General features: G+C 61.2%; 2 protein-coding genes across 2 annotated transcripts in view; both read right to left on the reverse strand.

Annotated features, from left to right (window-relative positions):
* Positions 1–545: 545 nt before the first annotated feature.
* F751_6796 (Chaperone protein DnaJ) lies at positions 546–3,706 on the reverse strand (the record flags this gene model as incomplete). Its single annotated transcript, XM_011398404.1, has 9 exons — positions 546–668; positions 803–986; positions 1,196–1,437; positions 1,710–1,846; positions 2,093–2,197; positions 2,404–2,611; positions 2,788–3,067; positions 3,253–3,399; positions 3,606–3,706. 9 exons carry the CDS (start codon positions 3,704–3,706, stop codon positions 546–548), a joined length of 1,527 nt encoding a protein of 508 aa, XP_011396706.1.
* A 1,257-nt stretch (positions 3,707–4,963) lies between these two features.
* F751_6797 (Uncharacterized protein) overlaps positions 4,964–12,788 on the reverse strand; it is a gene marked incomplete at both ends in the record, with an annotated part of 10,873 nt that continues 3,048 nt past the window's right edge. Inside the window, 16 exons of the mRNA XM_011398405.1 lie at positions 4,964–5,006; positions 5,366–5,581; positions 5,810–6,219; positions 7,389–8,005; positions 8,143–8,258; positions 8,477–8,635; positions 8,842–9,183; positions 9,420–9,589; positions 9,856–10,134; positions 10,340–10,517; positions 10,730–10,871; positions 11,005–11,179; positions 11,336–11,483; positions 11,694–11,892; positions 12,046–12,210; positions 12,349–12,621. Of these exons, the coding sequence (XP_011396707.1) occupies positions 4,964–5,006; positions 5,366–5,581; positions 5,810–6,219; positions 7,389–8,005; positions 8,143–8,258; positions 8,477–8,635; positions 8,842–9,183; positions 9,420–9,589; positions 9,856–10,134; positions 10,340–10,517; positions 10,730–10,871; positions 11,005–11,179; positions 11,336–11,483; positions 11,694–11,892; positions 12,046–12,210; positions 12,349–12,621 (3,632 nt within the window). The remainder of the gene's footprint in view (positions 5,007–5,365; positions 5,582–5,809; positions 6,220–7,388; positions 8,006–8,142; positions 8,259–8,476; positions 8,636–8,841; positions 9,184–9,419; positions 9,590–9,855; positions 10,135–10,339; positions 10,518–10,729; positions 10,872–11,004; positions 11,180–11,335; positions 11,484–11,693; positions 11,893–12,045; positions 12,211–12,348; positions 12,622–12,788) is intronic.

Here is a 12,788-nt window from a genome sequence, read left to right on the forward strand (position 1 = left end):
TCCTTGCTGCGATGTGTCGATTCGACATGACCCACGCCTTGAGTTGACCCTCAGGTGATGTTTGCACGGTTTTCCTCACGCATTCTTTCGCTGTTCCAATCATCACCTCGAAGATATGGAGGAAATCTGCGACGAGAGACGGCCCTCTCCTCTCTATGCATGGTGAAGATCGACATCCCCCTTCTCCTGGCTTCTTGATTGCAACTGCATGACATCCAGACTCCCAGCAAAAGAGTCCCGAATTCTTTCGTTTTGTGCCTGATACCAGCAGTGCAGTGCCCTACTCACTTCCAGTTACACCTGGCTCCTGATTGTAACGAGATGAAGGGTCTGTGCGCCTTGGCGATTTGATGGCGACTTGTGTGTCCATAGCATAGCTTTGCAGAGCAACTAGAAAAGGAGACTGTGCAGTCCAGGTGCAGTGTCAGTCATAACGAAGAGGTACGTATCGCCGACGGTAGGAGGGAGGGATCCTTCGACAATCCGCACAGCAGAATGTGCGCATGGAAGGCTGCTGCTTCGCTGTCCTGGGCCGCAATCGAACTCTACTCGTCTGGGCGCTGCCCTGCATCGTACTGTGCTCGCTTCTGGGGGTCTCTCAGCACCTCATACGCTGCTCGGACCCTGTGGAACCTCTCCCGGGCCTCCTTATTGCTGAGTGTCCGACCCTGGGGTCAAGGGGTTGGCTTGAGCGTCACAAAGAGATCACTGGGGACCTCGTGTTGGCACCAGATGGTGCAAAACTCACCCCAATCACCATCGCACACACCCTGACGCCTCCCATGCAGGGCAGCTTACGCACCTGCTGCTGCTGCTGGTGGGCCTGATGGTCCGGGTGCGACCTCAGGGCCGCCCTTCGGAAAGCGCGGCGGATCTCGTCGGTCGTCACGGGCCCGCCGGACAGCTGAAGGTCCAGTGCCGCATAGTAACCCAGGAAATCAGAGCGTCCCCCCGCCCTGTGTCCGCCACTGAAATGCGGACGCTGACTGTGTGAGTTTGTGAGGGGGGGGGTTGGGGCCTGAGGCTTGGAGGGGGTTGCATACGGACCTGGCTTCTGAAATGCGGTGGGCTGATGTCCTTGTGCGTCGGTGTGGCCCTTCGATACTCCTCGGTCAGGGTGAGGGGCACACAAACGCAGATCCCCGAGGACCCCCTCCCTCCTGCCTGCCCCCCTTAAACACCCTTCGACCTGTACCTATGCATGCGGTTGTGGCGGCTGCTGGGCCCATACTTCATGCTCCGCCGCCTCTCCCTTTCCTCGTCCGCCGCGGCGCGCGCATCCGCCGCGGCCATCCTGGAGGCCAGTTCGCGTCGCTCGCGCCGCCTCCTGGCCTGTGCCAGCCACAGGTCCTCTGCCCACGCCCGCCGCTTGTGCTCCTCCCAGCGCCGCCGGTCGTAGCTCTCCCACCGCCTCCACTCAGTGGCTGTGAGCAGCGCCTGGACAGGGGTGAGGTGTGAATGCGGTCATGTGTGGGTGGGGGGAGGGGGGTGGGGAGAAGTGATGTGATATTGCAGCAGAGGCAGGATGTAGTGGGGGACAGCTGCACGTGAATGGCTGCCTGATGTGAAAAAGGCACAGGAATGGATGCCAGCTTGAGCCTGTCAGGGTGTAACGCTCATTGCGACTGTGCCATGGTATGATGCACCGAATACGCCACTCCCACCTCCAGCCCATGGGCCATTCCCCTGGGATGCACCACCAGCGTCACCTCCTGTTCATCGGATCCTGCGGCCATGGGCCCGATCCCATACCCCAGCGCCCGGTCCAGGTCCCCTTCCTCCTCCCTCATCCTCTGGTCCTCCGCCATGCGCTCTGCCTGGGCGGGCCCCAGTCTCGACATGACACCTAGAGTTGTGGGGAGACGGGAGGAATGGGGGGTGAGCAGGACCAGGAAAGGGCAGCCAGGGGAGGCGACGGCAGGTCGCCCAGGGAACTCAATCACAGTCCCGGCAAGCACACCCTCGCAGGTGCCAGACCGCACAGACGATTCTCCACCATCACAACCCCACCGCGCACCGGCCACCGCTCCGGCGACCCCCCAGCAAAAGGTCCCTTCCAGGGTCAAGGGCCACAGCCCCGGCGCGCTCGAACCGGACGCCCAGGAGGCCAGGGACCCGCCCAGCGCCGTCGCCGCCGCAGCCAGGCCGCAGCACCGCACCCGGCTGTAGTGCCGCTGCCCTGCCACGTGCACCGGGCCTGGGGGCAGGGAGGTGTCCGAGGTGGCAACTGGGGCGGGTGCTGCCCGATGGGCAAAAGGGTGGTGGGCGATGGGCGAGTGTCGCCAGGGGGGCATCGCCGACCCTTGCCTCGCCTCGCTCACGCCCCGCTCCCACTCGCCGTCCTCGACTGCGGCTGCCCACTCCCCTACCAGCCCCCAGCGCCCCACGACTCAGGACTCGCACCTCCACCTCCCGACACCAGCGCCATGTAGGTGTCTGGTACCCGCTCGCTGTGCACGTTGAAGGTCTCGCCCCAGGCGTAGGCGATGGCGTGCACGGGGAGGAAGACGAGCTGCGCGCTGCGCTCGCGGAAGGAGAGGCGGGCGTGGATGTGGGCGACGCTGGACCCGGGCTCCAGCCTGGCAGACAGCTCCTCCCTGCCCCTCCTGGACTGTTGAGGGAGGGGTGAGGGGGGAAGAGCCTCACTCGGCAGGAAGCAGGTCCGGTGGGACTCATCGGCCATGGCACACCCACGCAAGGTCCCCAAGACCGGGCTGAGCGCACAGCTGAGGACGCAGCAGGCTTCCCGTCCGCCCACCAGCCAGCGCCTTCCAGGCAGCTCCTCACCTGGTCCTCTGTCATGGCCTGGACGGCGAGCTCCCAGGCGATGGCCTGCTTCATGTCCGGGGGGTCCGCCTCGGGGCTGAGGCCGGGCAGTCGGCCTGGTTCGCAGGCGGCCGCCCAGGGTTCTCGTCGCAGCTGCCGCTCCCAGCCGAGGTGCGGCAGGGCGGCGACGTAATCCCGGCGGTACCGATAGCTGGCGTAGATCAGGGAGCTGGGTTCCCAGGGCCCAAAGCTCACGGGGCTGCTCCCACTCCAGTGCTGGCAGGAGGTGAAACCCCCCCCGCTGCAAAGCAGGGAGGGCGCCAGGGGTGGGGAAGGTGATTCGGGCAGATGTCAGGCACCTGTACGGAAGGCAGCTCCCAGACTCGTCCCAACCACTCCTACAAGAAGTGCGGCCCTGCTGGTGTAACGCATGACAACCTCCAACCTCGGCATGATCGCACGAGTCACCTCCCCAGTCCACCCCACCTGGTTACATTTGCCGTCCAGTGCACAGTGGCTGAGCCTCTGAACGACCAAAAGGGCAGGTAGGCAGAGCGCAGCCTCCAGGTGCCCTCTGCCAGGACGTTCCAGGGCGCAAGCCAGCTCTGCCGCTGCCACCTCAGGAGCTCGGTCCTGGCCGCAGCGGGAGAGACGCTGAAGGGCACAAGGAGCGGCGTGGCATCCTCATCACAGTCTTGCGCTGCTGCGTTGCAGGAGGGTGCTTGTTGGTGGTGCTGAGCAGGGTATGCCTGCGTGTGTCCTGAAGCAGCCGCCGAGGGAGGAGCACGGGGTACTCTGTAAGGCACCGGTGTAATCTCTACCCAATTCCCATCACAAACCTGTGGCTGATGGGGTGCTGGACTTCGTCGCGAGGCACCTCCATGAGTGACGCCGACGGCTGCCAGAAGCCCATGCGGGCAGCCTGCAAACGCCCGCCCATGCCGAGATCCAGGGCATAAGAGATCGCATTGAGTCTACCATCTAGTCGTTTCAGTCGTGTTGCACTGCTCTCTGTTGCGGAGGGTGCCATCGAGCGCCATAGTGACGACGCAAGCCAAGTGCTCCAGAACGGGCAGGGGGCCTATTCTCACGGTTATTCCTCCACCAGGCGAAATGGGTCGGGTTTCGTGTAGGATTGGTATCTATTCTATACTCTGGTCATTTGGTATCGGTCTGGCGATCGTACCCCCACTCCGTGGGCCACTTGTTCTTTGACGCCTGGGTCTGGCAACTTCGGTTTGGGAGTGGAGTTGTGCCGATGCTCACTGCCTTGCCAAATGTACAGTTGCACTTATGCAGACAAATAATAGGTCAGGGCTCATGTAATGTGAACTTTCTCTAGGATTGTACCAAGCCAGAACTCGAGGTACCGGCAAGGTTAAGAATGAGAGTTCGGCGTGTCTTCATAAGCATGAAGATCAAGTCCTCTGCTCATGTCCTCTTCGTATAGGCTCGGTACTGCTTTATTAAAAACCCTAGCTACTTCTCGGCACGATTGGCAAATTAAGATCCATTTTTGGATGCAAGACTACAACTATCATGTTTGATCATTATCAACTCCTTGCTTGACATGAGCGGTCCAAGGGAGTTACCCCCGACCCTACCCCATCTCGCTCAACGCCTCCCTGGTTGTAGGAGCTATGGAATCTGCGCATGACACCTCTGAAGCGAATTCGCTGGCAAGTCTTTCATTGAGGGAACGCCTGCGTGATTGTATTATCAGACGTTTACTGACTCATGACTCTGGACATCCTGATGCTGGCTTTGAAATACATTTAGCTGGAGCAGTATTTCCTACAACTTCCATATGGAACATGCTCTGTACCTAGAGTTCACTTCTTCCTCCTCCGATTTGATGTTGAGGGGACGTTCAAACTCCTCAAGTACTTCCTCCTCCTCTGGAGTTAGCATCACCTCCGGCAGGCGTGCCACCGCCTTCCAAAAGTCACTCCTATCGAAGACCACCTGCTCTGCCTCCACACCGACCGCCTCACAACGATCTGGTGTCGTCCCAAGGAGTCGCAGCCTACGCTTCACGCCGCTGCTGGGAAGACTAACAGCCGCGGTGCCTGATGTGAGGCACAGAGCCACCAGGCTTCCAGGCAGGAAGAGATTCTTCGATCGTTCGGCCTCAGCATAATCCCAGGCCTCCCTATCCAGGGGTTCTTCATTCCTTTGTTCAATTTCCATATACTCATCAGCCGTCAGGGACGGCATGCGCATCCTCCTGCCCTGGTGATCTAGCGGGGGTAGGTGCAGTAGGTCCAAGACAAGGAGGTTTGGTGGCAGGCAGAGTTGTATGTGGTTCCTGCAGGTGATTTGTAGCACCTGCGGATGCTGCCAGGGGATGTACAGTCTGGGCCCTCGGTAGGGGTCCGTGAAGATCAAGGGTTTTGTGATGGCGCAGCCGCGGAGGGACTGCAGGCCTGCCAGCCTCCAGATCAGGTGTTGCAAATATCTGTCCGTCTGGTCCAGCCGCACCCACCGACATCGGCTCTGTGCAGGGGGGAGATCGCCCACTGTCCCGACTTGAAGGGTCAGGGCCTGACTCGGGCCCAGGTGCTCGATTCCAGCAACGCCCCGCGTCGAGTCTGAGCACGCAACCGCCACGTGGCGCAGGGACTGCAGGTCCCCAATGTCGCTTGGCAGGCTCATGGCTTCATGGTTGTGTAGGTGTGTCAGGTTTGGGCAGGCTCTGGTGAGGCCCTCCAGGGTGTCGCTGGGATGCCCTCGGTTCACAACCAGCTCCAGCTTCTGGAGCCGCTTCCAAGAGCCCAGCGATGTCCCTGGCCCCAGCAGGGCTTGGTGAACCTCCCTGGGCGGAGAGGACTTTGGCTGAGTGCTGAGGCGTGAGAGTAAAGCAAGGTGGCAGTGCTTGCACGGCAAACGATTGTCAGGGCAGACAACTCTCCCTCAGGCCCATGCCTGCAAACCACCAGACTCTCACAAGCCTTCCAGCACCTATTCAAGGTACAGTCTGGGTCGGGAGGTATTCAAGTGGGCAAACAGCCTGCGGCACCCAAGCCAATAGTCAGCACCGCACCTTGACACGAGCAGCCTGAGCTCGCTGAGATTGGGGAGCTGCAGTAGCGACCTCAGCAGCTCTACGTCCGTCACCGGGTCAGCGCCGGCGAGGCTGAAGTTAAGGGAGCGGATGGACCGGGACAAGGAAGCCACATCCAGCTGCTCTACTCTGGGCAAGACCACGCCAATGACTTGCTCCAGGCATGGAGCCTTGACGCTGGTCAGCAAGGTTGGGAACCAGGCCCTGAAATCCTTATACTTGCTGGTACAGTCACACTCGAGCGGTTCCCGGACCTCCAAGGCCTTGACGGTGCTGAGGTGGCGCTCCACAAACTCCTGATAGGCTCGGAGCACGTCCACCTCAGTGTGCAGCGCGTTTATTTGCATTATATCATAGAAACCAGCGGCTTTACACACAGCCATGGCAGCCTTGCAGAGCGGTGGAAGGGTGCTGTGGGGTGCAGAAGGTGGCATTCGTATGGATATGTAGAGTTGGGCGCCTGGGCATTTGTCCATGCAATGTGCTTGTCAGAGACAAGGTCCACACAACAGCGTCAGGTCTGAATTAGGAGGCTGGCCACACCTTAAGGGGCTGCGGCAGGAGTCCTCCCACCATTTCTGCTGCTTGTATGGTGTGCGGAATAAATCCAAGGTCAACCGGAAAATTTTGGCGAGAACGGGGAGCGGCAGCTCCATGAGGTTAAGCGATGACACGGCATCTACTCGTGCGTCTGGTAGCCCCGGACTGCCACTCTCCTGGCAAGGCTCGCGCCTCCGTTTTCTTCCCATGGGAGAACACAGAGAGGACAACCCGAATCTGATCTACATTACAAGTTCGAAACGTTGCTGATAGTGTAGCAAACTTGTGAGCCCGGTGCAATTGCTTGCGAAGTGCGCGCCTTTCCTCAGAGTGGGGTCCAATGCAATCGAATCACGGCCCTGGCGGCAACTTGTAATCGTGGAGAGAGACCAAATGTCTTTCCACAGGTGCATGGTCCTTTTGCATACTGCAGGGGGGTCAGGCAAATGGCTCCCTCTGCCACCCTCGTTGGATATCCAGTGCCAGCATCGCCCGCAGGAATTCAGGGCCGGGCTGATCACCCGCTGCAAGTGGGTGCTGCTGCACATATGCTGCAGCAGATGCACCCCATTCCCTTGGAAAGCCGATGTCTTCTCTCGGGGGTGCCATTCCACGCAGGAATTCGGCTGCCAACTGCATGGGACGATGAATCATGTACGGTTATTTCCCTTGCAATCCCGGAGGTCCTCCGCAGACCGGCGCACCGTGCCGGCCATGGCTGCACTCACTGTACACTGCAGTACATGTCCTATTTGGCCAAATGGCCTCCGCCCAAGACCAAACAGCCCCCTAATCACACGCAAACACCAGAAGGCCATACCCATGGAAACAGCATGGGATGCCCGTAGGTGCTCGCGGCGTCAGCCTCGTAGACCCTCCCGCGCCGTGCGCGCCTCGCCGCCTCGCCGCCCCCCCCGCCCCAGATGAGCGCCATGAGCGGGGCGTGGCGGGAAGTCACGCCAAAGCTGCCCATGGCCTGGACGGCCCGCCGGGCCGCCGCTGCGTCGCACAGCCGCACCGTCGGCGGCTCCACGTCCGCGCCGTTCGCCGCACACGCCGCGTCCAGCGCTGCGGCGGCCGCCAGGCGCACGCCGGGCTCCTCGTCCTGGAGCAGGTCCAGCAGGGCGGCCCACCAGGCCGTCAGGCGCCAGGCGGCGCCCAGCGTGCCCAGCGCGCGGGCCGCGGCCTCCCGCAGCGCCTCGTCGCCGGAGGGCAGTGCGGCCGCCGCCACGGCCTCCAGCGCGTCGGCGAAGGTCGGAGGGTCGAGGTCGTGCTTCATTGAGCCGAGCATGCCCGCCCCCAGATCAGGCCCTGGAGCCGCCCGTGTAGCGACGTCGGCCGCCAGCGCCGTCAGCGCCCGCGCGCGCGCGTCGTCGGTCCCCCCGCTCGCCAGCGTGAGCAGGTCCAGCGAGGCCATGGGGTCCAGGGCGCCAGGGTGGGCACTGCATGGGCGAGGCCACGCAACAAGGCGCAGTGCTGCCAGACGGGCCCGCTGGTGCCACTCCCCACTCGCCGTCGCCGCGAGGGCGGCCTGGGTCGCCGGAGGGAGTGTGTGAAATGCGCAGGGGTCCAGGTTATCGGCCACCGTCGCCATCACAGTGGGGAGGCTGCACGTCAGCAGGGCAGGTGCGAGGCCTGCAATATTGCGTGGATGGGAGAGCAACTGGGCTTCATGAAAACGTGCAGCAACATCTAAGTTGTGGAGCAAACGATTCGTAACCAAAGACCATGGCCACGATTCAACCCAGCAGATGCCTCCAGTCCACGCCCACCTGCAGCACGAGCCACGCCCTGCTCTGCCCCTTGCCAGCAGAGCTTGGCGCACGCCTCGAGCACGTCGGCAGCCATGGGAGCCTGCCACTCCTGGCCCTCCCGGCACATGAGGAACCTGCGATAATGACGATGCGGGTCAAGGAGTAAAAATTGACGGCCATTGACATTGAGCAGGTATCAAGGAGGTCATACAGGCCCTATTGAAGTCGTGGACTGCGCTCCGGTCCATGACGCAAGACCCAGTCGGGGCCTCGGCTGCCATTTCGAGTGAGTGTCGACCTGCATGCCATGGCATCGCAGGGTCTCTTCCCAAGGCATTGCCCTGCAACACACCTTTGTAGGAGTCCATGGGCTGACTGGGCCACAAGTGCAACAGCCTCTGAGAGGCCGGGCAGGCTATCATTGTGCAGTCGTAGCGTCTCCGTCACCTTCACAAAGGCCAAGCTCAGGGGAGGGCACCAAAGCTCGGTGAGGAGCAGGGGCAAGAGGCGCCTGCAATATTTAGAAGGAAAATGAGGGGGGCGATACGAGGTAGCAAAGCAAACCGTGCTTTGACTCTGGCTGGGTAGGCAAAACCAGCAGACTCATACACACTTGCTTTGGAATCTGATTCCTAACGCACATGAGAACACGGGCACATCGCATTGGCCCCACATGCTTGCAGAAAGCAAGAGGAGCAGGACACACTCCAGCTTCACCTGATGGCCGCCAGAACAGCTTCCAGCCATGGCATCCTCTGGTCCACTATCCTGCCTTCCAAAGCAACGGGCAGAATGGCGCCAAGCTGCAGCATCCAGCCATGACATTGGTTTAGGCCCGCCGTCCTGCCATCCACCCCAGCAAGCAGCTGGTTGGCCAAGGCTGCGGCGGCATCGCCCCTGCCGTGGGCGGGGAGTAGTGACAGGGTGGCGCGTGCCGCCAGCTCCCGCACAGCCAGTGGTGCTGCCGCTCCAAAGGCAGCAACGGCGGGCAGGAAGGCGGCTGGGCTGCGGGGCTCATTTTCGGCGGTTGGGGTTGGCACGCCGTCCTCTGTGTCAGGTCTGCAGATAGAGCGATGGGTGGATGGTGTGAGAGATTGCAAGCCAGATTATCGGTTCAGGATTGCAAAAGGTGGACGAGCATGCTCCCAAGATTGCAAATCATCACCCTTGGGGGTAACAGGTGGTGTGTTTCTTAAGCCCAATGCAAGTGCCTGTCCAATCAGCACAGTTGACCCACAGGCTCCCCCAGGGCACTCCCCAAAACCAGGCTTGTGTATATGGCAGCCTTTGCTCACCTGAGCCGAGAAAGGAGGACCAGCACTGGGAAGGTGCTGGCATGCAGGTCTGACCCCTTTCCCAGTGCTGCTGCGCTTTCCTCAGCATGCTGTAGAAGCAAGGGGTGCAGTGTTGGAAAGCGCAGGAAGAAGTCCCTTGCCGTAACGCCCCTCCTGGCGCCTGCTGCCTCCTGTACGCAATGTGTAGGGATGGTTTTGGCATGGCATATGAGAGTGAGGAGCCCATCTTGCTGTAAAGCTTAATGTGTGCTCATGACTCCCATGCGTCCCGCAGGGGATCCACCGTACCACCGTCCCTTCCTGTTCCCTGGCCCCGCACGCAGGTGCAGACGTTCCTGCTGGGAGAGCATATTCCCAGCGAGAGGGCAAGTCATTGAACCTTCTCCCCACACACATCCCTTAGCACGGTCTTGGCTGCATGCGAGGGGTAACACACCTGGACTGCGTCGTTCCTAAATCCTAGGACACGAGTAAGCAGGGCTGCATAGGCCAGGGTGGCGGCGTTGCGGATCTCCCATCGGGAGGCAGACAGCCCTGCCAGGCAGGCGCCCACTCCCTGGGGCAGGAGGCGCGCCGTGCCGTCTGCCAGCTCCGAGGCGGAGAACAGCATGCGTAGCGTGTTGAGGGCATGCACGCGAGGCGCCCAGTCGGCCGTCGATTCGGTCTCGGGGTGTGCCAGAGCAATCAGGCGGGGCAGGGCGTGAGAAATGAGGACCTGGGGTGAGCGGAAGTCTGTGCGCTGGGCTCGCAGATGGTGAGTTGCCAGACACGCCAGTCAGTGCTGCCGCCGCATTGCTGAGGCAAAGGTGCCACCAGCAATGCTGAATCAGGATACACCCAGAGGCATGGGAAACCTTGGTCAGGTGTGAATACTCTACCATCCAGCTTGCCCCTCCCCAACCCCCCAAAGCCCCCCTTACCTCCCGCCACGTGCCGCTGCTGCCAGCAGCGAGGACTGCCAGGATGCCGGCCGGCAGCCCAGCAGAGCGGCGCACGATGTCGGAGCGGCCCTGCCCCGGCCGCGAGAGGAAAGCGAGGAAGGCATCCAGCCAGGCCAGGGGAGCCACGTCCAGCTCCTTCACCCCAGAGGCCAGCACCCTGCACAGACCATGAGGAGGGGGGCAATGTGGGTGCCTGGAGGGCGATGAGGATGTGAGTAACACAAGGCCGCATTCTTTGCCCCAAGCCTGCTGTACAAAGGAAGGTACACCATGAGTGGTGGACCCAGGGCCTGCATGGTGTGAGTGTGGGGCCCAGTGACCTCCAGCCCAGCATGAAGGACTCCAAAGGCCCAGTGCCTGCCAGCAAACCTCGTGCACACAGCCGAGAGCGCCTGGGAGCACTTCTCGATGGCACCACTGTGTTTCAGGAGGGTGAGCTGATGCACCAGACGCGCCCCGACGTCCAGCAGAAGCGCTATGCCGGCAGCCTGCAGGCCGGGGTCGGCGGCGCCTGTGCGGTGGAGATGCAGGGTGTGCTGCCGTCTGTGCTCCAGCAGCGTTCATGTTCAGCACAACCTGCAAACCCTCTACTCAAACCCCAGACACTGCTGTACAAGAACAGCTAGATCCCCCCTGCGCAGTACCTGGCAGCGGAAGGGAGTCAGCAAGCGTCATCCACAGGAGGGAAGCCTCTCGGCAGCTTCCCCATGACATGCGAGTGACCAGCTGGGGTCGAGAGGCCTCTGCGTCCCATTCTACATTCTCGCCGTCTGTGAGAGGATCGCCCTCCAGCACGCCCTCTGCATCCACGCCATACTCCTTTGAGGAGGCGGAGGGAGTGGGGAGGGGTAATGTTGTGCACAGCTCCTTTAGCACTTTGGAGCTCCTGTGAGTCAATATAGCCCTGCTCTACAGTCGGCCACATTCATGACCGACATCTGCCCCAATAGCCCTCGCGTCCTAGGTCCTTCTCACTTGTGGTTTGGCCAGGATCTGTAGGGTAATGGCAAGTGCTTCGATGATCAGCTGGTGGATGCACGACGCGGTACTCAGCAGATCGCTCCTCAGACTAACATTGCCAGTAGCTGCCATTTTGGACCATGGCAGCTCAGGCACCAAGTGCCTGGAAAGGAGGGCAAGGATGTGGTAGGTGGATCAAAGAGGCTCGTCCAGGACTGAGGAGTCGAACAATACAGACTACGGCGGCAGGTCAGGGAAATTTGACGGAGCCTTTATACCTTCCCATAAGCTCGGATGCTCACATAGAGACAAGGCCCCTGGCCAGAGGCATAAACATTATTTCACCCCTTCCTCCTCCCGTATGATGTCTCACCGTAGTATGAGAAAGGGCTGCAGCATGAAGCCTCGATCCCATGCCTCGTCCAGGTTGGTCTTGGCAAGGTCAAGCCGCCGCCTTGCCTCCTGCAGCGTCCTTCCCTGGATGCTGGAGGTGTTCAGATTTTGACTGCCGCAGGGCGCAAACGTTGGCGCCCAGTCCTCCTTGCTGAGCAGCACCCCCAGCAGCATCGCACCTGAGAACCAGAGGGTAAGGGAAGGTGGTGACATGGAAAGACTGATTCATGTGTGCTCATGTCAGGGCACAAGGGAACTGTAGATGTCTGATCGGCATGTACTCGAGGGTAGCATTCCAAGCAAGACCTCAGCACACAGATCTGCCCCCTCACCAGACTCTGCCTCAGCCTCGTTGTCAGACAGCCCGAACTCAAACGCGAGATCTAGCAATCGGGCGGCTGGCTGCTCCTCCTCGTACCCAGGCAAGGGAGATGGCAGGAGGCGCAGGCACGTCATGGCCGCCCATCGCACGTCGTCCCACGAGTCGATGCTGGCATCTGCAGGGGATGTGAGAAGGCCAGGGCAAGTAATAGTAACAGTCTACAAAGGCATGCAGGGTAATGAGTGCACACTTGTCACCACCAGGCATGCACAGATCCCAGAACAAGAAGTACAAATCCCAAAGCCCGACTCACTAACGAGTTGCATGGTGGCCTCCTTCATGCGCTGTGGGCCAAAGGGGTCGAAGCCGGCGACGTCCAGGGGCTTGCTCTGGGCCCGGGACCCATTGGAGGGCAGGCTCTCCACCACCTCCGGGCGCCACAGCTCCTGGAACTCGGCCAACAGCTGCTGCATGAGGCGCAGGGACATGATCTTGGTGCCATGGGGCATGAAGGGCCGCACCCTGGCAACTGCCAGGTCATAGAGTTGGGTGATGGCGGAGGCCAGCCGCTGCAGCTCCGCTCTGTCTGCACGCGGGTGCATGGAGTCATGTGGGAGCCGCAGTTTGATGGACAGTGGCCTGGCAAACAAGTCTGGAGGCAGTAGGGCAGGTCCCTCGAGCAGTTTCAGCGGAGCTGAGCATGATTCACTCTACTTGAGGAGCTCGCCCCCCCCCCCACCCACCCTACGTCTA

Source organism: Auxenochlorella protothecoides (genome assembly GCF_000733215.1).
Source record: "Auxenochlorella protothecoides strain 0710 unplaced genomic scaffold scaffold97, whole genome shotgun sequence".
Classification (NCBI taxonomy): domain Eukaryota; kingdom Viridiplantae; phylum Chlorophyta; class Trebouxiophyceae; order Chlorellales; family Chlorellaceae; genus Auxenochlorella; species Auxenochlorella protothecoides.